The 24,229-nt window shown below is 30.0% G+C and overlaps 3 protein-coding genes across 6 annotated transcripts; all 3 read right to left on the bottom strand.

Moving 5' to 3' along the window:
- Window positions 1–2,992: 2,992 nt before the first annotated feature.
- Window positions 2,993–4,834, bottom strand: LOC127253710 (uncharacterized). Its single transcript, XM_051278429.1, has one exon. It carries the CDS (start codon window positions 4,375–4,377, stop codon window positions 3,184–3,186), a length of 1,194 nt encoding a protein of 397 aa, XP_051134386.1. The 5' UTR covers window positions 4,378–4,834; the 3' UTR covers window positions 2,993–3,183.
- Window positions 4,835–5,015: 181 nt separating this feature from the next.
- LOC127253709 (pentatricopeptide repeat-containing protein At1g74900, mitochondrial) lies at window positions 5,016–8,519 on the bottom strand. Of its 3 annotated transcripts, none has more exons than XM_051278426.1 (5): window positions 8,164–8,519; window positions 7,844–8,073; window positions 5,991–7,474; window positions 5,560–5,873; window positions 5,019–5,440 (listed from the first exon to the last, which is right to left on the bottom strand). In XM_051278426.1, the coding sequence occupies exon 3, from the start codon at window positions 7,471–7,473 to the stop codon at window positions 5,992–5,994; it is 1,482 nt and encodes a 493-aa protein (XP_051134383.1). In that variant the 5' UTR covers window position 7,474; window positions 7,844–8,073; window positions 8,164–8,519; the 3' UTR covers window positions 5,019–5,440; window positions 5,560–5,873; window position 5,991. The 3 variants fall into 3 exon arrangements, with proteins under 3 accessions (XP_051134385.1, XP_051134383.1, XP_051134382.1); XM_051278425.1 differs by having other exon boundaries at window positions 5,021–5,440; window positions 7,840–8,073; window positions 8,164–8,517; XM_051278428.1 differs by lacking the exon at window positions 8,164–8,519 and having other exon boundaries at window positions 5,016–5,440; window positions 7,844–8,046.
- A 1,099-nt stretch (window positions 8,520–9,618) lies between these two features.
- LOC127253717 (scarecrow-like protein 14) lies at window positions 9,619–13,430 on the bottom strand. 2 transcript variants are annotated; one of them, XM_051278442.1, is made up of 3 exons: window positions 13,300–13,430; window positions 10,027–12,288; window positions 9,619–9,950 (listed from the first exon to the last, which is right to left on the bottom strand). In XM_051278442.1, the coding sequence occupies exon 2, from the start codon at window positions 12,265–12,267 to the stop codon at window positions 10,051–10,053; it is 2,217 nt and encodes a 738-aa protein (XP_051134399.1). In that variant the 5' UTR covers window positions 12,268–12,288; window positions 13,300–13,430; the 3' UTR covers window positions 9,619–9,950; window positions 10,027–10,050. The 2 variants fall into 2 exon arrangements, with proteins under 2 accessions (XP_051134399.1, XP_051134400.1); XM_051278443.1 differs by having other exon boundaries at window positions 10,043–12,288.
- Window positions 13,431–24,229: the final 10,799 nt, after the last annotated feature.

Here is a 24,229-nt window from a genome sequence, read left to right as displayed (position 1 = left end):
AAAATCACGAACAAAAAAAATCATAATCAATTAAGAAAAAGTCTCGAAATATTTGAGACCATTTACATTGATTCATAAATTTCGAAACTAATTGGCTTGAAATTTCCAAGACTTCTCCTTTATTGTCTTTTTAAGGAATTTCTAATTTATATCATCATGTAATTGCTTCGAAATAAATTGCAAAGGCTTAAGAATAATGTAATTGCTTCGATAGGCTTAAGAATAATGTGTCTTTACCTTTTCTTTATATAATTTAATGTGTCTTTGATATTTTATTAATATAATCTTTTTTAGTGCGTTCTGAACTTCTGATCAGTTTAATAGTTTGAAAATTAGACTCGGCAAGACAAATCCATATATAACAGGCAAGACTTGGAGGCGTGGAGAGTTTGAACGGATAATCAATCCTTTTTATTAATTACTTTTGTAGTTTATGTGAACAACAACAACAACAATAATAATAATAATAATAATAATAATACTTCCTTCATCCCATAACAAAGTATCCATTTTTCCATTTTAGTCCGTCTCATAACAAAGTATCTATTTTTTTTAATAACTGTACTATCTACCTAACATTACAAATATCCTTACAACTTACAATATATTACACAAATGTCATTATCTTTATATCACACATACTAATAAGGTTATTTTAATTATTTCTATTTTATTCCCACTGTATCCCAATATAATACTAATATTTCTAAAACTACTTGAAAAAGCAAATGGATATCTAGTTATGAGACGAATGGAGTAATAATAATAATAATAATAATAATAATCGATTCGTTCCAAAAAGAAGAGTGTCATTTTTCATTTCTATCCGTCCCAAAACAAGAAGAATATTGTTTTCTAATTTAGTAATTTACTACATACCTAACATAATAAATACTCTTACAACTTACAATATTATACAAATATCGTAAATAAGGATATTTTTATCTTCTTTTTTTTTTTTGAACTATGTACCAATATAATAGTAATTTTAAAAAATTTACGTACAAAAAGCAAACGACAATCTATTTTCGAAACAGAAGAGTAATAATAATTGTGAATTTCATTATAAAATATTGATTAAAAAAAGGGAATGTGTATTTAAAAATATCAAAAAAAATTACCAAACTTAAAAATTAAAAAAAAATTAAAAAAAAAAACTAATTTGTATTGATTAAAAAAAGGAAAAATATTTTTAAAAAAAATAGATCTGTTTTTACTAATCTCAAAAAAGACTAATTTGTATTGATTAGAAAAGGGAAAAATATTTTTAAAAAATAGATTTTTTTATTTACCAACCTCAAAAAAGACTAATTTTTCTTAAAGATTGGGATATTTCTTCACTCTATATATATATATATATATATATATACCCCACACAACAAAAAAATATATATACACAATAATATGGAAACCAAATCCTTCATTGGCCTTTTCTTTCTCCTATTGTTTATTTCTTCATTCGGTGAGTACCTTGTTTTTGGTTTTTTAAGGCTAAATTTGAATTTATAAGGTATTATGCAGGAATTAAATAATTTAATTATTTATTTAAAAATAATAATTTTTAAACAATATGATCATAATTTTCACTTTCATCGCATTATTTTACACTTCGTTCAATATCGTATAGGCTTTCTCGAGCGCGCATCCCACCTGACCCTTCTCGAAAAAAGCTCCATACAATACTCCTTATATTCGCATAAATCCAATAACAACAAAATAACCAATATTTATATCATATCAAACAATTATTCAAATTTAAACTTTTATCATTAAAAAATTCTAACCCAATATCAAAATCCACAAACAAATTTTGGTACAAATTATGAGAATTTACACATATTTTCAGTAAATATAAGAATAAATTATACAATAAAATTCAATTTTTATGTTTTTTTTTTCTCCTAGTATTCTAAGTTTTAACCATCAAGTGACAATGATCTCAATGAACTATATATAGAATCGTTTTATCATATTTAAAATTGATAATTATATGAATAAAAACTTAGATAGTCTCTTAACTCTTCATTTATTTACTTCTATTGGATAAAATAAATTTATATATTTTGTTTATTTGTAGAAAAGAATTTGGTCACGGCGCAAAGGTTAAGGTTTTGCAGCATAGTTCTTAACGCGGGATGTACAAGTGATACTTTATGTCGACAAGATTGTTTACCGTTGGGTTATACATCCGGGACGTGCCAAATGCAAGGGCCCGGTCCAAGAGTTTGTGTGTGCGCAAAGCCTTGTTGAATAATATGAAACGAATGTCATCGTATAGGTATGACATATAGATTCGAAAGTAATAATCTAAGATAATGAATAAAACTAAATTTAAAACAATTAAATGACTGAGTTGAGTTACATTGTTTTTTATTTCTTTACTAGCCACTTGATTTATAAGAGTTTGACACGCGTATGATGTTGATGCATAATCACTGTGTTGATTGTTTCGATATTACTACATACAAATTTTTAATATAAAAATGTACTTTTGTAATTTTAAATCAAAATCAATACTATTTACTCCTTTCCATTTTCAATAAAAAAAAAAAAAAAACATTATTACTCTAGTAAAATATCACATTTAAAATACTATTCAAATAAAAACTCACATATCCGACCTAGTTTGCAGACAATTAAGTTCGACCAGAAATTTACTCAGAATACAATCATCAAAGAACCTAATCTAGGAGTCCCCATGAATTTTTTTTTCATATTTTATGAAATTGTTCTTATAAGAAAGTGGTATCGAATAAACACAACATATTTGAAACATATTTATTTCAAAGAAGAGTGTGTAGCTTAACAATATAACTCAAAGGCGAACTCCAACAAGAAGTTCCAAGTCTTTCACATCGAACGGCATTCAAACTTATCATCCAAAAACACAAAATCTTGTTCAAGACTATATGCTAAATCCAGCTTCGGCTATCCAAACTGATTCTAACAGAGCTAATTTGCAGCTAACGATCATAAATGCAAGACTCAAATCTTTAATGTCGAAGCTCCATCTTCTAATAATGAAAATCACTTCATAACATAGAGCAAATCACACTCAGACTCAAAAAGCCAAGAACGATCACAATGCATATTCCAACCAAGACTCAACTATCGACCAAAATTATCAAGAAGCCATCAAACAAAAGAACGATCTAGACATAGATAATCTAGCAATTTTTTAAACTAGTAAACAAAAGGGATTAACTTGTACGGCACCTTCTCGGCGTACTCACTATACCTCTCGCCAAAAGTCTCCTGCATCGCGGCCTCCTCCAACTTCGCTTTCCGACCATAATACAGCAAACAAACAGCAACAATAAACAGCACACTCAAGGGTGCTCTGAGGGCAGCAAAGTATGTCACAAACAGGAGCATCGTAGAAGCATAAATCGGATGGCGAACGAATCTGTAAGGCCCAAATTGAACAACAGCAGTCGGAACAACCACTTTCTCCGAATAATTCGCCAAGTACAACGTTGAATGATACTGCATAAAAATAGTTAATCCAATCAACAACCATATAGCCACATTAATCCACCCTCCCTGTATAAGGTGCAGCTCCGGCCCCTCGAACGCCGCCAGGCAATGGCCGACCATAACTCCGGCGCAAAACAGAAGCTTTTCGAAACCAGGGAGGCTAATATCCCACTTTCCGTCGTGCTCCCGAGGCTCTAAATCGCCATACAAACGCTTCCTGACACTGACGTTGAGGAAGAAGAAGTAATGGTAGACTGCAAAGAATACGAAGGGCCATCCTTCGAGGAAGCCATTAAAATGCGCCGGAGGAACTAAGGTGAGCCAGGTTATGGCGGATGTGACGACGGCGAGCTGGTGGAAGACGGTGGATTCTCCCCTCAAATGCTTGTTGAGGCTGTAAATGCCGAAGCCTGCTAGGGCGAGCGCCGCCATCCATGGCCAGAACAACCACGTCATGCTGAAGTACATCCAGACGAATGGATTAAAGAACACGCTTGTACTCCATTTGAGTGCGGCGGTTATGGCGGAGAACAGCAAACACCATTTGCAGACGTCGATTGGAGTTAGCTGAGAAATTTTGTGTTTCAGAGACTCCAGGGAACGGCGATTGAACAAACCTGAAATTGGATTCGGAGTCATCGAACTCGAATAACGGCATTTCAGGGAAGGTGAAATCCTGTTGTTATTGTGGGAGAAGATTGAAGCGGACCGAAATTCAGGGACGACTGAAAGGGGGTAATTGAGAGAAACAGCAGCGGTAACCCTAATTTTGTTGTTATTGGAACAAGAGTTTCTGCAGTTAACCTGTTCGTGGAAATGCCTGAACGATGAGATGGACTGCTTTGGTGAATAGAGAGGCGGGGAGAGCTTGGAGGTGAGCAAGGAAGCGACAGCGTCCATGGCCGCCGCCTGCGTACCAGAAAGCAGATTTGTTGGGTGTTTGGGGACGGAGACGGACTTTTTCTAGACTTGCTCAGGCGGGTTCGAACCGCCGGTCCAGACCGGCGACTCGTCGGTTTGAATCGCTGGCTGTGAGTGGGAAAACAATGGCAGCAGCAGCGACGGGGCGAAGGAGGAGGAAGAAGAAGATGGAATTGAGAAGACGAAAATGGGGATTGGGATTGGGGGAGACAGAGTTGGAGCCTGTGGACTGTCTAGGTAGGTTTAGGTTTAGGGCAACTAATTTAAGAAAAATCAATTTTAATTTCATAATTATCAATTTTAATTTTATTTAAATAATTTAATCACTTTGATTCCATCCAAATAAAATATTATAAAAATAAAAAGATATAAGAACCGTGCTCTCTGCTTCAAAATTCTAAAAGAACGATCGTAGTGCAGGCAAAAATTGACCTTAGATAATTAGGTTTTGGTTCATATTTTTGACCAAATTAATAATTGAATCAAAACTCGTGCCAATTCAATTCAAATATTCAGGGTCAATTTTATAAAAATAAAAATAAAATAAAATAAAATTTAACCAAAATTCTACAAAATTAGTATTAAATAAATGATTATATTATGTACGTAGTATTTATTAAATCTGGCTCTTGAATATTTGTTTTAATGATACGAATAAATAGTTTTTTTCGCTTAAATATGTAAATATATTATGCATTTGAAAATTTTGCTAATAAAAATTATAATCAAAACTTAAAAATTTTAGACTTAAACAGATTATACATGTCACATTCAATTTGATCAGATTAATAAAAAATTATATTAAGATTACAAATATTGCAATATCAACCTGTTTAATTAAATTGGTTAGAGTCAGATCAAAGAATTTTTAATCCGTTTATAGCTTACCTGAACCCGACCTGATTCCTTTGCCGGCCTTAAACAACAGATCTGATTCCTTAAAAAAACTGATTTTTCATACGACACCTGGAGCAGACGTTCTCAGAAAAAAATCACAGTAAAGGGATTTTCCAGAGAGCGAGCTTTTGGAGTCTAGCCATGCCTGAATCACATTACACAAAACAATCAAACATTCTTCGGAAAATAATAATCGAGATTAAATTGCAGTGAAATTTGGAAAGCCAGATAAATCCATCACAAAAGTTTGCCACAGAGAATTACCAGAGTAAATACTGGGCCAGTGCTCAATCTTCTTCGTCATATTAATTTTCTTTGGCATCCATTTTCCATAAAAACCTATCTTCGAATCTTTCATCCATAGTTCTGTTGGATTTTCTTTCCACGACATTCTCAACTTACCACATGAAGAATCTTCTTCATCCAGACATGATAGGCCATAGCATCATAATAAGGTAAAACTCCTGCTAAAGAAGAAGCTGCTTTCTCAAATTCGACATTTCTTCCATGGTCTTCAAGTTTAAACAACTTTCACTGCAAAATCTCCTTCATCAACTACTGACGGGAAGGTTGGCAAACTGAAAATCACAGATCATATAAAGCACTTCAAAGTTGGAAAAACCATGAGAGAGAACAGAATACAAGGCTATTCATAAAATGGGAACTCAAAATAATCTTCATTTAACAAGCCATACCTCACAATCTAAAATGACGAGGAAGCCGACTAGATTTGGCCTGCCTACTCAATATTTCTTGAGCATATTTTTGATTCCCAGTCAACATAAGCCCATTCAGAACACGATTAAAAGTAAATCTTCGAGGCAAAAATCCGCACTCAATCATTTCTATCAACAGCTTCCCGGCAATCAACAAATCCTCCGGCTTCTTCCTCACAAACATTGCACTAATTAAAACATTGTATGTATCTAAAGTAGGCAAACACGTATCCCCAGCTTTCATCTTTTCAAACAGCTCCAACGCTTTCTCAATTTCTCCATCGTCGCAATAGTACCGAATGACGAGGTTAAAGGTCTGAATGGTTGGCTCACAATCATCTTTCATTTTGTCCATATATTCGATAGCCAAAGCCATTTTCCCGGCATGACACAAACCTCTAATTATTAAGTTGTAGGTGGTTGCATTCGGCACATAACCCTTCCTCAGCATCTCTTCAAAAACTACAATAGCATTTTCCACTGTATCTTTTTTACACAACACTTGTATCAAAGCATTGTATGTAGAAACCGAGGGCAACACCCCGACACCCACCATCTCATAAAAAACCTTTCTTGCCCTCTCAACCTCACCCACAACGCCGAGCCCGTGAACCACTGTTGTGTAGCTAACAACATCAGCCTCGACGTGTCTACTCTTCATCTGTAAGAAAAATAACCACCCTTCCTTAATTTGTCCGGCTCTAAAATACCCTTTCAGCAATATGTTGTACGTCGTCAATGTAGGCTCCAAACCCCTCTCAACCATTTCCTTCATAACTTCCAACGCTCGCGGAGTTTGCTTTTTCAAACAAAAACCATTCGCAAGAATGTTGTAACTAATCACATCAGCCCTAAATCTCCCCCTAAAGATTTTAAACAACCGATACGCCATCTCTGCACGATTCGACTTGCACAGCACATCAAGAAAAGCATTAAACGAACTCAAATCTTGTTGGCAGCCATGTTCGTGCATAGACAGAAATATCTTCAGCGCCTTATCAGCTTTCCCAGCAGATACAAATCGTTCAATTATAATAGAAAAAGTTTTCGGGTTGGGACCCAACTTCCTGGATCTCATCCTTCCAACAAGCATCCACATAGCTTTGTAATCCCTCAGCCGCGCCGCAATATCAATAGCATAGTCGAATTCAGCAGCTGAATGGGAATAGGAAGGATGGTTTTCGAGGATGTTGAAGAATTGGAGGGCCTTGAAGCCATTGTTCCAAAGGCGTTTGAGGATTGTTTGGACTAAAACAGAGGGCCATTCGCCGATACTATGGAATGTTTCTGTTAGTGATTCCGGGTTGTCGGATTTGAGGATTAGATTAGTGACTGTGGCCGGATCTATCGCCGATGGCAATGGGGAGATGGTGGATAGGGGCTTTGGAAGGGCTCTGCAATTTGTGAATTTGGAGGTTTTGTTGAGTATGTGAGCTGAAACATGATCACCCTTCATTTTCATCCTGCACATGTAAGAAGGTAAACAATTACAGCAATACAAAGAACAAAGAGCAGACATACTTATGAAATGGCAGTAAGGAGTGAATCACATAACAAATTTGGTTCAAATTTGTGTTATTGAACTTGAACACTACTAAAATATATAAATGAAAATTTTTATTGAACCACAGAAGGAACGAAATCCTTTGAATTGCATAAAACCTAATTATAGTTCAGAATAAATACGAAATATGCTAAAGACTGAATAATGAGTTCGGCACAGAATCTACATAGATGGCGCAAAAGGACATCTTTTGATCTAGGACTCGTATAACAAAAATCAATTATAAAATTTGTAAAGCTCAACCAAATTTGTCCAAAGACTGACCTACGCTGCTCTTATACGTCGACGATGGCAGCCTGTTACTTCAAGCTTTACTTTTTCAGTTTCTAAAAAAGTCGAGGCTTCTCGGTGGCTGGACGGACGGCGGTCGGTGATGGTGAATCGTGAGTGACGACGAAGAAGAAGAAATGGGGGAAGGAAAGGGTGACTGAACGCAGCGATGTCACGAAAGGAAGAAGAAGCGCACCAGAATCATAAAATTGTTTCAAGCTTTCACTTCTGTGTAGAATAGAGCAATTTATTAAATACTTCACTGTTAGCAAAAATGTCTAAAGACAGAAGTGCTCTTGAGATGTAACCATTCTTTACCAGATTAGCAACTGAATTTCTACTTCTATCTTCTACTCTACTCGCCTCTGTCCTCCCTTTCTTCTTTAATTTTCTTCTGCGATTTTAGTGTGAAGGAGGGAGGCCGGCGATGGGCAGTGGCGTTGCGTCGAGACGGCGTCGGTGCGGTGGTCGTCGGAGGTTGCGCGCGGCTGCGGTGAAGGTCGGGGTTGGACTTGGCGGGTGGGGAAGGGGAATTGAGATTGAATTTTGAAATTAGGGTTGTAAATTAACTTGGTTTATTATTTAGCTTTTTTATATATTTTTATTATTTTAATTTTAAAATTAGAATTGTAAATTACATTTTGTTTGGGGGATTGAATTTTGAATTAGAATTTGAATATTAAAAATTTTTTAAAAAAAACACCTGACATTTTAATTCATGTGAAAAAATATTAAAAAAATATGATTTCTAATAAATAATTAATCGAGAACTTTGACACGTCAGAATAAATATTTTTGGTGACTTTTATTTTGTTAAAATAATAAATTAGATACAATATTTTTTGTAAGATTAAATTAGTGTAATTTTTTAAAAAATAGTAATAATAAATTAAATATAATATTTTGTAAAATTAAAATAATATAATTTTAAAAAATTATAAAAATTAATTAGTAAAAAAAATAAAATATAAAATATAATTATATTGTATCATTATTCAATTCTTTGTATTTATCTGTATATGGCATAGAAATAAAATCAGAGAATGAGAAATGTGATCATTTCTATTCTTCAACCAAACAAACAAATAAAATTATTTTCATTTCTCTAGCCTCGTTTATCTGTGTCAAACACACCATAATTTTAACTACTTACTACAATTCAAATACTAATATTTTTATTTTTAAAATTTTAGGCTAAATTTAAGAGCATGATATTTTGTCATGTCTTTGATATTGACGTCACTTTATTTTGGAGATTGAAAATTAACTATTTAATCTTTATGAAAAATTAAATCAAATCACATCGTATATTAATTTTTTACTCTTCTTATGAGCCAAAAACCTCACATGACACACTAATTTTAATGAAAAACATCTTTATCAATTTTATTCTTAACATAAAAATTCATCAATTTTAATCCAAACCGTTTTAATTAATTTTTGTTTTAAAAAAAATCAACGAAAATTGTTGACGTAAATACGATAAAATCAATGTGTCAGCTGATATGGACAAAATACAGCCATGTAAATACAACACGTCCGTATCGTCATAGTCAGCAACAAGGCGAGTCAAATAACACAGTTGTATTCAATTTTTCCCAGCCGTGTCCGTGTGCGAGGCAACACGTGTCACGTCTAGTCTTCCACGAAAAAAGTAACGCCTGCAAATCTTGTCTAACACAGATAGTTCATTTAATGCAATTTGTCTTGTCGAACTTAATTTTTATAATATTGTTCAAAGATTCCCATGTCAAAATTATTAAGAAAAAAAAAAAAAAAAAAGGGCAATAGCAGCTTCCTATAATATAAGAATCCAACACACGTACACATACATCCCCCCGCCAAACCAAATTAGTAGTTATATGACAAAAAAAAAAAGAACACTCGAAGAAGCCATTAAAACCACCACTCCAACTACCCCTATTACTACTCCAACCCTAACTAGCTAACTACTCTTTCCTACTTCTAGTTATATCTTATTTATCACTACACCAAATTACTAAACCCACACACAATAATAAAAATACCTCTTCGCCGCCACAGCCCCGCCGTGATTTCCGATTTCCGATAGACGACAATGGCGGTGGTCGGCTACATCGATCGATCTGTTCCATCGTAAATACGTCATATCATCACAACGCTTACATAAAATAAATTAGAAACAGAGAGCGCGATAATCACCTCGAGTCGAGCTTACATAAAATTCTACGACGACGACGACGGGATCCAACACGAGATCGCGCAAATAATCCGCCCTTTCCATCCTTGTAGCATCCAACACCCGTCTTCGTCGAACAAAAAATCCTTATGATACCCCGCTTGCGCCTTATGTCTTAATTTCTTTATAATGTCGGGATTCAACGCGACCTGTTTGAACCCGGCCCTCACATGCCGGACTTGCCATTGCTTGTACGTCTCCGGCCTCTCGACCCTCTCGGCCCCCTCGCACGCCGTCACATTTATCACTTCCCGCCCGTAAAAATCCTGCTCGAAATCAACCCTCTGCGGATTATCGCGGGACAGCGTGCTGTCGAACATGTCGAAAAGCGCCGAGTAGTGGAAAAGCGCCTCCCGAAAACGCGTAACGAAGAAGGGGGCGTTGAACGACCCGTTCGTGACGCCGTTCACAAATATATCCGGCTTCATTTTTCGAATCAAGTTCAGAAGCGCGTCCCTCGGATTGTCGACCGCTACAGTTTCGTCGAGCAATCGACCGAATCGAAACAGACAGTTCACCGCAAGTACCTCGCCTTTAACGATATTTAAATCGTCTAGCTTAATCGTTTCCCAGTTCTGCGCTGCGATCGGATGGTACTCGAACGGCACGCCGAAACGTTCGCAATACTTCGCCAAACGGCACCCCGTCTCTTCGACTCTTTCTGTCGGTCGAAATCCTGGCTGCGGGAGCTCGATTCCGGTGATCCGTAGCTTCGGGGGGCCTCCAGGCCTTTGCGAGAGCTGATGAATGAGGATAGGCCATTGGAAACCGTAGAGAATACCGAAATCGATAATGTGCAGCGTCGTTGCTTCCGAAGCGACTAATCCGATCATCTTATTCGCAAAGAATATCGACAATTTCTTGAACGGACAGGATGAAAGGTAGACGTTGTAGGCCTTTAACTTCTCGGCAGCTGTGATCCTCCTACGAACTAGAGACGCGTAAAGCTCGGTTCCCGTGCCGCCCAAACGTGCCTCGAGACCTGTGGCGAATACGAAAGCCAACCTCTGGTTTGCGTCGCCTGTAGGAGAAGAATGTAGACTGATCTGTTTCAATTGCTCGTATGCAGTTCTTCGATCGTCGGCAGCGACAGATTGGGCGCAGCTGATCAAAAGGGTTCGAAGGTCGACAGAGTCGCCTTTATTATTGCTAGAACCATTGGATGTTACGTTCTGTTTAGCAGTCTTCACTTCGCTAGGGATTTCCCCTTTGATATCAGTGCAAAGAAGAACTCTGTCGAACATTTCCGATAGCTCGATATCTTCGTTGTAGATTGCCGACTGTTTGCTGCTTCTTTCACTGTTTTCCAAATCATCATCCTCTGGGTATTGGTGTTTTCTTCCTTTCGAACCATTAGGAGAGTCGTCAGTCTCGTTCTTTTCTACCTTTACGATAACATCTGAGCTGATGTCTTCTGATTTCTGAGGTAACTCATATTTGTCAAGATCGATAATCAATGGAGTACTGGGAGGAAGGAACTTACTAGCTTCTTCCATTCCTCTCTTGAACTGCAAAATCGAGTCACTATCACTGAAGATATTCTGGAGGAGGGCTGTGTTGCCGAAGGAGTTTGTCGAATTTGGATTACTGTAGAAGCTGTTGGCAGTACTAAACGATGATTGAGAACTTGCCTGCAAGAGTGGATTAGCTGGAAATTCCTGAAATTGACCATGTTTAACCGAGGAATTATATTCGCCAGGATCAACGATCCACTGAGGATCGATGGAGCTACTTCCAGTGTTACTGCTGTTTGTCTGGTCACTGGAATTTCCCAAAAGGCTATCCGGGCTATCTGAAGTTAGCTCGCCGTAATTAAGTGGATTATAAGGCGAAGGTGGGTATTCCTTTCCGATGACTTCGTACAAGGATTTTTCAGTAGCTCGTAAGGCAAGTGGATCGTGGAACATACTTGGTTTCTCTTCCATGTTCTCTTCAACAAGTATCTGATTAAGGAACTTAAGAACCGGATCAGAGTCTTGATCCTCGGGAGAATCTGCCTCATAGCTCAGGTTTGGAGATGGAGTAAAACTATCGAGGCCTGGGCCTAGTGGGAAGGATGGGACATTCAAGGAATCAAGTTCTAGGTAATTACGATCAATCCCATTCGCGTTGCTCTGAAATGGCTCATAAATGGGCAGCAAGTGATCATCGGGAAATTTGGCACCGTTTGCTGCATTCGAAATTTGATTGAATCCATGATCCATGTAGGCTATGCCTGAATATACCTAATCAAATACAAAAGCATCCTCAATGTCATCTGTTCAAAAAGATCATATTGAGTAGGAACAAGAAAGAATCACAAATACAAAAAACTGATAAAAAATGACTATGACTACAATGTAAATGCAACTGCTTCAATGGAGTATGGTCAGGATCTAAAAACAGAATCTAAAGACAATACAATGTAAACTCACATTAATGTAAAGAAAATCATAACGATTTAATCAGAAGATACATATATAGATATATACACATTTTAAAAATCCACAAAAAAATCTATAGGCTAAAATACAGGAATCAAGGATATGTATATCAGCTGAAGTTCATACTAATCAGGAATCTATCTGAATCTAGACACGGATAGATAAACATTCAACACCCAACAATTACCCAATTTATTAAACCTAATCCAAACACAATAAATATGCAATTATGCATGTAGGTAGATGTATAAACACCACTAGAATAAATAAATACCTCGTGTTGATATTCTATTTCATCATTCAATCACGGCGTACGAACATTATTCATACAGTCATTAAATACATGTGTACTGGAAATGAAAATTGCCTAAAATTGATAGAACAATCATAGGTTTTTCAACACCAATTCCATTCTAACGAACTAAACACAAGGACAAAGTCAAGTCAGCTGTCCAGCTGTAACCGTAATCTCCGAAAATCAAGCGACCAAAAATCTCTTCAAAACCACCATACGAAGAAACAGAAGCAACAACAAAAAAACGAGAAGTAACCAATCCAACCTACAATTAAAGAGTTTACACACCACACAAACAACCAGATAAAACACAGAAAGTAACCTCAAACAAATAAACGCAGAGACTCTCAAAAACACAAAGCTAACTCAAAAATCACAAAGCATTCAGATCCAACGGCGCAACCGATAGAGATGAGTAGTTGCAGCGAATTCACACATACCGCAGCCACCAACCAGCAGATTAACACAATCTGTAGCAGCAAAAGAAGCAAATTTCATCGCATAATCGAACAGCATACCTGAGATAGCCCCGAATTGAATGAAACGGAGGAATCAACGATATGGAAAAAGTGTTCCAGGCTGGAGAGAGTTCAGTAGAGAGATATTGAGTGAGTAGAGAAAGATTGTGGAATGATTTTTTTGGCTATTGTCGGGGAAATGAATTGAGACGACTCGGACTCATATATATGTATATGTAAATCTAGAGAGAGAAAATGGGATCATTATTCTTGATAATTGCTAAAATGTCCTTAAGGAGTGGTCTATTTACTTGCAGTCCCTATTGTCTTGCTTATCTAATTAATGCCCATGTTATGTCATTCGCTCCATATAGTTAGGGTTTGTTTGTTTGGATATTGGATTTTAAATGCACTATTCATTGCATTTTTTAAAAAAATTAATTTTATATTTGAAATATTACATCAACACTTATTTATATCACATTATACAATTATTCAAATTCAAATTTTTTACTATTCAAATCTCAAACTCAAAATCCAAACCCCCAACCAAACTAATAATAACATTGATCCATTTAATCATTTGTATGTTTTTCTTCTTTTGTATAAGTATTTGTCTTTTCTTATAAAAAAAAAAAAAAAATTATTTGATTTTTATTTTTATCTAAAATATTTCTCCCTCCGTCCCACAGTATTCTTTTTATCATAGACACGAAAATTTAGGAGAGATATAATTAGTAAATAATTAATAATATATTATTTAAAATAATGTTGTATAATAAAAATAATTTTATTTTAAAATTAAGATAACTAATTCGTCTAATCAAAATTTAAAAAATTTAAAATTTAAAATGTTAAAATTAGATTAAATTGTATAATTCTTTTCCAATAAAAAAAAGTGACAAAATAAGTGGATAGACAAAAATGAAAATATGAACATAGTAAATGAGACGGACAGAGTATATTTTATATCTTTTACATAAAAAAAATTAAATAAATAGGAGTATATTTGAAATGAAAATTCGGTCCAATTATTTATTTAATGTTAGGTGTGTTTGTGTTTTTTCTTTTTTAGATTTTTCAAGATTATACTCTTTTCATCCCACTAAAAGTGTCTATATTATTGTAGATACAGAATTTAGGTAAAATATAATTAGTAAATACTTAAAAAGTATATTAGTAAAAATAATTATTATATAATAAAAATAATCGTATATCAAATTAAGATAATTAAATAATTTAATTAAAAATAAAAAAATTATAAATTATGAAATTTAAAATGTGATTAAATGTATAAATATTTTTTTAAAAAAAAAATTATGCGAGACGAAATTATTTAAAAATAATAATAACAAAGTAGTTACTATTATTTATTAAAATAAAAATAATAACTTCTAAGGGGATAAAATTATTTATTGATAATCATGTATAAATTTAAGGAAGGGCTAAAAGAAGAATATCAATATAATTTTAGCGGGAATATAAAATATTTTTAAAAATTACTACAAAAAAAACTACAAAAGAATTTCAAATATATGTGTAAATAAATGTTATGTTCCCTTAACATTATTTTTTAGTTACGATTCTTTAAAAATAATAATAATAATAATAATACAAAATATTTTGTACATAAAGTCAAATTTAATTTTTTTTAAAAAAAAAATTTTAAATACTTATTATAAAATGTCAAAAGTCATTTAAAAAAATAAAATATCAAATATTCAACTTAAAAAAATTATATTTTATAATTTTGACATAATTTTTCATATCATACATCAAATATTATTTCATTTGAAAATATTTTGGTGTACGGAGTCAAATGATCTACCAAAAATGCCAACTTTCTCAAGCATTCTTAATTTGGGTTTTCAATAAAATTATCCAAAAGTATGAGGAGTAATGTGGTAATATAGCAAGTCATAGGGACGTAAAAGTAATTATCGGTTTGCTTTGGGAGCAAGGTGAGGATGACTGCAGCCGGTGCATGGTCCACAGTCGTCTGGACCTCGCTAGAATAATTATTCAATTATGGTCAAACCACAAAATCTTCAGGGTGTCTTTGAATTATGTTTGAATTATGTTTTAATTTCGGCGGATTTACACGGGATTAAAGAAATATTAATATTATATTATTAATTGGTAAAAAGTACGGATAAAACCTTTTTTTTGCCCTTGTGAATGTATTAGTGTAAAAAATTAGTGGCAATTGTGTAATAATAATGAAAAATAACGGTAGTTTTATAGTGATATAGTTATTTATGAAAATAAAACTTGTTTTGAGACGAACAAAATTAATAAACATGACTATTGTATTGAGTCAAATATAAAAATAAAAAATAAAAAAATTGAATATTTTATTAAAAATGAATAAAAGTCAAGCAAGTAATTAGAGATATTTTTAAAAATTTATTAAAATAAAAAACAGTAAAAAAAAAGATGTAATAAAAGTAATTTAATTTGTTGCAAATAAGTAGTAATGAACTGTAATAGTTAAATACTCCCTCCGGATAAAGTATATATTTATTTTTGACTCGGTATTTAAGAAATAATAGTATTTTAATTATAGTGGGTAGTTAAAAGTAGTGTAATGACATTTTTGCACTTCCGTTTTGATATAAAAGTAATGGTGTGATGTAAAGTAAGATATTTAATGAAATGTTTACTTTGTAATTAGACGTTCTAAAATAGAAATGTATATACTTTCTAAGTGGACGGAGGGAGTATTAATTTATTGAACTTTGTCAGTAATAAAGTAAATTTAGCTAATAGACTCAAGATTTGTAAAATATATACTATTATACACAATCTATTTATGTAAATAATAATCAAGTTATCATTATTTTTTCTATTTATCACATCATTTTCTTATCCATTCTTTAATACTCTTATGGCTCTACTTTTTTATGTACTTTATTTATACATTAAAATATTATTATTTTTGTCCGATTTTAAGGATTTCATTTACTTTTTTCGTGTTAGATGTTTGAATATTAATTATTACAGTATTTCAAAACATAGTATTCTCTCCGTCCCAAACAAGGTGCAACATTTGTTTTGGACACATATTTTTAGATGGGTAGTATTAAGTAAGATAATTTAGAAATTAGGTGATGTGATGGAGAGAGAAATATATATATATATTTTTTTTTATTAGAGTGATGTGATAGAATCAAGTGTTGGGTAGATATTAAGAGTGTGTTTGTTTGAGAGATTTGTTTGGATTTCCACTATTCATCCTATTTTTTCCCTCCAAAAACATCAAATCAAACATCTGTTTTTCATTTTTTATATTATACTAAAAATTAATTTTACATTCAAAACATCACATCAACACCTATTTATATCACATCATACAACTATTCAAATTCAAAATTTTTACTATTCAAATCTCAACTCAAAATTCAAACCCTCAAACAAACACACCCTAAGTATAATTAAATATTTCCTATTTTGAAAATATTGCAGGGTGTTTGGGACATGACGAAAAAAATGTTGCAGAGTTTTGGGACGGAGAGAGTACAAATTAATAAAAAAATTACAAAAATACTTCAATTAATATTTTATAATACTAATACAATGATATTTTTTCAAAGAATTGTACAAATATATGAATATTTTTAATATTACGTATAATGACACAAAAGATAAATGTGATGTTTAGAAGCGGATCGAGGGAGTTTTATATTTTAATCTTTGTGTCCAAGTGAATTGATATAATTAGTCGGAATGGACGGAATATTTTTTTATTAAATAGTGATGCTTTGAATTTAAAGTACGAGTGTATTTGTTTTGTGAAATGATTGAAAAAAAAATGTTTTTTATGTAAGAAATAAAAATTAGGTAAAAAAATATAAAAATAACGAATATGTATAATATATTAATTTTGTTGAAAATAATGTAAGTGAAAAGAAATATTGAAATGATACACCCTACAACTAAAACACTCTTGGTATTGGGGAAAATTAAATTGAAATAATATTTAATACTTTATGATATAAATAAATATTTGATATTTAATATTTTGAATAAAAATCTTCTTTTTTATGTAATACATTAAATAAAAAAATAGGTACCTATACATATATAATTCATCCTAAATTAAATAAAATGTTTGTATTTGAGAGTATTTTAAATTATTTTTAAAATAATATAAAAATAAATTAAATAAGTTTGCTATAATTTCAATTAAATTTTTGACCAATTAATTTATGCTGGGCTTTTTGTGTTATATTTTACCCAAATATAGACATTAAAAAATAACAATATTTTAATATAAAATTACGATTCATAAAAATTAAAATAGAAGTATTATAAAAAGTTTATTAAATAGCATATAAATAAAATGTGATAAGTAAAAGAGTAATACTTAAATAAAAATAATAAAATTATAAATGAATAAAATTGTTTGCTATAATTAAATTGTACTTCTTCAATTTCGGAACTATAATTTAACTATAGTCTTGGTTGTGTTGGGTACAATATTAAAAGATTATTGACAGTGGGTAAAAGATATAGGTAAAAGACATTTTTGCCCTTGTGAGTGGATTAGTGTAAAAGGTAGTGACAATTGCGTAATAATAATGAAAGAGTAAGAGTAGTTTTATAATGATATTATTATTTATGAAAATAAGACTATTGTTTTGGGATGGACAAAATAGTAAATAAGACTATTGTATTAAGACGGAGGGAGTATATAAATTTATTGGTCACTTTTTAAAGAAAAGCTATGCGTTTTTGGGGTCGACCAATTTAAAAAATAATTCGAAATGAAATGTTGATTTGCTCGGGGCGTGTTTCTTATGATTTGGTTTGAAAAATTTTAGTATTAAAATAGTTTTGATAAGATATTTTGTTAAAGAAAAAATATATATATATTTTTTTCAAGAAGACAGAGTTCAAATAGTAAAATTTGGATAGCACTCTAATTTTTTTTAAATATATTTTGTGAAAATATAATACTCCCGTCCCAAAACTATAGTCGTGAGTTGTGTTTGGCACAGGATTTAAGGAATATTGATATTACATGAGTAGTGGGTAAAAGGTACAGGTAAAAGACTTTTTTGCCTTTGTGAATATATTAATGTAAAAAGTAGTGAGAATTGTGTAATAATAATGAAAAAATAAGGTTAATTTTATAGTGATATAGTTATTTATGGAAATGAAACTATTGTTTTGCAACGAACAAAAATGCTAAATAGGACTATTGTATTTGGACGAAAGTAATATATTTTTATTAAAAATTATGTCGAATGAATATTGTTAATTTTGATTTGAAATTGTAAAGAACAAACTTAAAGTGAAACTATTCATAGACTTTGTATTTTTTTTATTTTTATTTGTTAAATAGTAATTTAAATATAATATTTATTGATACTAAAATTGTATTCTTTAAATTTTTAGAAATTTTAATTCTTGGCAATAATAAATATATTATAATATAATATATTGTATTATTTTTACAAAATAAAATAATACCATTTTTCCTTCAATATCTCATATTCATATTGTTAATTTAGTCTGTCATACATTTTGTTTGTTTTCTTTTTTCTTTTTTAAAATTACAATCATAATCATATTTTAAATTATTTAATCTATTCTCTCCTCCCAATTTATAAGTAATCATTTATTTGCTACAAAAATAAAAAATTAATAATATTTTAATTATAATTGATAGTTAAAATAGTGTAAAGACAATTGTATTTTTGTTTTGTTTGTGTGTAAAAATAATAATGTGACGATAAAGTATAGTCATTTGTAGGAAAAATAAAAAATTTTCTCTAACAAATTATTTCATTGTACATCATTTAAATATTAAACAAAATTTTTTCGAAGTAGTACTCCCTCCGTCTCTTAACAATCTATCAATTTTTTTTATTTTGGTCCGTCCCATAATAAAGTAACCATTTTCTTTTTTAGTAATTGTACAATCTACCTAACATTATAAATATCTTTCTAATTTATAATATATTACACAAATGTCATTACCTTTATATCATACAAAACTAATAGGGTTAATTTAATCTTTTTAACTTTATTTCTATTTTATCATAATATAATACTAATATTTATAAAACCCCGTGCATAAAGCAAATAGATATATAAATATAGGACGGAGGGAGCATATTTTTTCCTTTGACAAATATCCCAACGATACATAATTGGATACTTCCTCCGTCACAATACAATAGTCTTGTTTATTATTTTTGTCTGTCCCAAAACAATAGTCTTATTTCCATAAATAATCATATCACCATAAAACTACTCTTATTTTTTCATTTTTATTATACAATTGTCACTACTTTTTACACTAATATACTCACAAGGACAAAAAAAATTTATCTATATTTTTTATCCACTACCAATATAATCCAATTAAAACTATATTTACGAGACAGAGGGAGTATTATTTTACACTCCCTGTAATATGTTGGGGTGTTGTATTATGTTTTTTAATATGAAAAGAAATACTCTCTCCGTCCCATGTAATATGGGTGTATTACCGTACACACGGAAATTTAGGTAAAGTATAATTAGTAAGTAATTAAGAAATATATTAGTAAAAATAATTATAGATTAAGAATAAGATAAATAAATAGTTTAATTAAAATTAAAAAAATTATAAAATTTAAAATTTAAAATGCGATTAAAGTGCATAATTATATATCTAAAAATAAAAATGACAAGTTATTTGGGACGGAGGGAGTAAATAAATAAACTTTGTTGACGTGACGTGAAGTGAAGTTGCTTTTTGATAATTCAAGCTATAATTAGCTCATTGACTTGTCCTATTTATTCCTATCTCAGACAGTGTTCATATTAGTTAATTACTTATTACAATTATTTATTTATTTATATTTTACTGAAAGCAATAGCTATACAAATTGATGTTCCCTTTTCTCCTTTCTTATAAAATTAATAATAATAGAAATTATGGAAATATGATTGAGAGATTCGATTTGACTTTGGGTTTTATTTTTATGTTATGTACATGCATATTTATGTTCCACCACGACCTCTCAATTATTGTGACTGACTAATACTTGTAGGGTGTGTTTGTCTGGCATTTGGATTTTGAGTTGGGATTTGAATAGTAAAATTTTTAAATTTGAATAGTTGTATGATGTGATATAAATAGACGTTAGATGTGATGTTTTGAATATAAAATTGATTTTTAGTATAATATAAAAAATGAAAAAATAGGTGTTTGATTTTATACTTTTGGGGAAAAAAAATTGGATGAATAGTGTAAATCCAATCCAATCCCCCAAACAAACACACCCGTATTGTATTGTATGTATCCCTGATTATTAATACTTCATTATATTTTGAATATATTAAGGTAGATATAAAAATTTAGGTAAAATATAATTATTAAATAATTAATAAATATATTAGTAAAAATAATTATAAATTAAGATAACTAAATAGTTTATGTAAACTTTAAAAAATTATGAAATTTAAAATTTAAAATGTGATTAAAATGAATAATTATATTAAAGAAAAAGGAAAAAACAAGTTACGTGGGAGACGAAAATAGAAAATAGAGACAGATCAGGTAAAATTGAGAAAGTAATTTATTGGGTTGGGTTTGGTGAAATTGGACTGGAAATATAACCCTTAATTGACTAATATTTAGATTAAATTAAATTCTAGTTGGTGTTTGTTGAAGCGTTTGTTTCGTTTGTGTTTGAAATTGAGATTTTGATACGATATTTGATTTAAATAGTATTTTAAATAATACTTTATAAAAATAAATACTATTCCCTCCGTTTCAGATACCGTGTCTGCTATATTGTGTATACTGTAGACACAGTATTTTAAGAGGGATGTAATTAGTAGATAATTAATAATATATTAGTAAAAATAATTATCCTATAATATAAATAATTATAAATTAAGATTAAGATAACTAATTAGTTTAATTAAAATTAAAAAAATAAAATTAAAAAATTTAAAATAAAATTAAAGTGCGTAATATTTTCCAAAAAAAGAAAGTGACATGCTAGGTGGGACGGACAGAAACGGCAATATGAACATGATATCTGAGACGGAGGAAGTATGTTTTATTAAAAATGGTACAAAATAAATAGCGTGAATTGTGATTTGAAATCACAAAAGAACAAATTTTTGGATATATTTGTTCATGGATTTGATTTTTGGATATGAATTTTGAATAGTAAAAATTTGAATATTAATAATTGTTTGATGCGATAGAAATAAATATTGACGTGATGTTTTAAATATAAAATTAATTTTTAATATAATAAAAAAATAATTATTTAATTTAAAATTTTTGAAGGATAAAAAAACTGAGCAATTCACATTTATGCAAAAGAATCAAGAACAAAGTAGATGAAAAGAACATAGAGTGAAAGCAGAGAGTTTTTCACTTGTATATTGTAGCCTTTAGAAGTAGTATTTATCTACAAAGAATGTAATTAGTAGATAATTAAGATTGTATTAGTGAAAATAATTATTCTATAATATAAATAATTATAAATTAAGATTAAGATAACTAATTAGTTTAATTAAAATTAAAAAATTTAAAATGAGATTAAAGTCTGTAATCATTTTCCAAAAAAAAAAAGTGACATGGTATATGGGACGGACAGAAACGGCAACGTGGACATGGTACCTGAGATGGAGGGAGTATTATTCAACGAAGGAAAAAATAAACTAAACAGTAAAAATATTATGAAAATTCTACAAAAGAACACAATTTTATATTTTATATCAATTTCTTAGTATTATTTTTTTGCGTCTATCAAATTTATTTAGAGTTATTTATATCAATTTCTTAGTAATCTAAAAATTGTTTTTGAAAAACTCAAATTAAATATCACATTATATAATTAATTAGGGCGCAACCAGAACTTAGTTGAGGGGCTAATTTTTTAAAATAAAAAAAAAATACAATTATATTTAATTTATATATATAAAAGGGTATATTTTATTTATTTTCGTGTAATTATATTTTCGAATTACATTTTAAAAATTATGCTAACTAAGATGTTGGTTAAAATTAATTATTACTCACTAGATTGTAATATGATATGCACAATATATCTTTGTTGGAAATTTTTAAAAATATTGACAAATAATAATTACATATTGTAGATACATTTTTTATATTGTTAAAATTGACAAATAATACATTTATTTTTTTTTTAAAAAAAATTACTTTAAAAAAAAATCAGTAAAGTTATTTCAGTATTTTTTATTATTTTCTATTAATTTTTATATTATATATACATGCATTAAATAAAAAAAAATTAAAAAAATTAGTGGGGTGGGGTGAGGGGGCTACATCCCCCTTGCCCTACTATAAATCCGTCATTGTAATTAATCATGTATAGTATCGATTATAAACTAGTAAAAAATATTTAAATTATTAAATAATTGAATTTGAAATCTACAACCAATTTTGATGATTTAAAATTCATCGAATTTGATAAAATTATATAAAATACCTATATTAAAATTCCTTCATAGGCCTTATTTGATTTGGTATAAATCTAAATACGGAAAGAGATATATCCAAGAGATTGAGTTTATTTTGAGATTTTTTTTTACCATTTTTTTTTTTTTTTTTGCCTTTTATCATTTTTATTTTTTAAATCAAATCAAGCTTTAAAGTTTCATTTTATATTATATTAAAAATTAATTTTATATTTCGTATCAGCGTCTATTTAGTTATATATATCACATATTAAAAATTAATTTTATATTTTGTATCAATGTCTATTTATCTATATATATCACATAATTATTTTAGTTTAAAATCTTATTATTCAATAAATCAAAAAATGAATTTGTTTATCCAACTATTTTTTATCCAACGTATTTTTCAATATATATAATGTATATTATATATTCTTATAAAAAATCAACAAGTAATTTAATATATTATTTTTTTATATCATGGATATAATTCTCAATATTTAATATAAAAAAAGCCAAACTAAAATATTAAATAAATAAACAAAAAGTATCCAAACAAAACCAAATCTCCAAACAAACACACCATGGTTCTTTTTATAAGATAAATACACATGTTTCTAAAAACAAATTAATATACTACAAATATTCATTATTTTTATGCTCCATCCGTCCCAAAAATATAGTTTTAATTGGGTTGAACACGAGATTTAAGGAATATTGATACTATATTGGTAGTTGGTAAAAAGTATAGATAAAAGTTTTTTTTGCTCTTGTGAGTGTATTAGTGTAAAAAGTAGTGACAATTGTGTAATAAAAATGAAAAAATAGGGATAGTTTTATGGTGATATGGTTATTTATGAAAAGAAGAGATGGACAAAAATGATAAATAAGACTATTATATTGGGACAGGGTATTACTTAAGTAATTCTTTATATTTCACATAAAAAAAATATCACAAACAAACACACCCTTAAGAGTTTTAGAAAATGTTAAAAATAATAGAATAATCAGTATGTCTTTAGTTGTGAGGATTTAATTTTGGATTTTAGTTTTTTAATACTCTCGGTCCACTAGTAAACTCTTTATTTGGTTTTTATAATGTTCAAATCAAAATTGTCTATTTTCTTTTTTAAAAAAAGTTAATTCTAAACTAAATATCAAAATACTTTTATTTTTTACCTTTTAAGATAAAATAGACACTATATTAAACTCCATCTGTCTCATATTTATATATTCATTTACTTTTTACACGGAGTTTTAGGAATATTAGTATTATATGGAATGTAGTATAAATAAATATAAAAAGACTAAAATGCCCTTATTAGTATTGTATGATATAAAAGTAATGACATTTGTGTAATATATTGTAAATTAGAAGAGTATTTGTAACAGTTACTGAAAAAGGAAATGGATACTTTGTTTTTATTAACTAGTGAAAGTGTGTAAGATGTTTTATATTTTTTGACTTTATGTAAAATTGTATGTGTAATTGTATGTTTGTAATTTAGATAAAAATTAAAAGTATTTTGGTATTGATGCATGATTACTT

The sequence above is a fragment of the Andrographis paniculata genome, unplaced genomic scaffold (genome assembly GCF_009805555.1).
Source record: "Andrographis paniculata isolate CXL003 unplaced genomic scaffold, ASM980555v1 Contig51END, whole genome shotgun sequence".
NCBI classification, from domain to species: domain Eukaryota; kingdom Viridiplantae; phylum Streptophyta; class Magnoliopsida; order Lamiales; family Acanthaceae; genus Andrographis; species Andrographis paniculata.
This window is presented reverse-complemented; position numbering and strand designations above follow the sequence as displayed.

Bases quoted from the DNA above. Each gene is read 5' to 3' on its own strand.
- LOC127253710 (XM_051278429.1), bottom strand. From the start codon at position 4,377: ATGGACGCTGTCGCTTCCTTGCTCACCTCCAAGCTCTCCCCGCCTCTC.
- LOC127253709 (XM_051278426.1), bottom strand. From the start codon at position 7,473: ATGAAAATGAAGGGTGATCATGTTTCAGCTCACATACTCAACAAAACC.
- LOC127253717 (XM_051278442.1), bottom strand. From the start codon at position 12,267: ATGGATCATGGATTCAATCAAATTTCGAATGCAGCAAACGGTGCCAAA.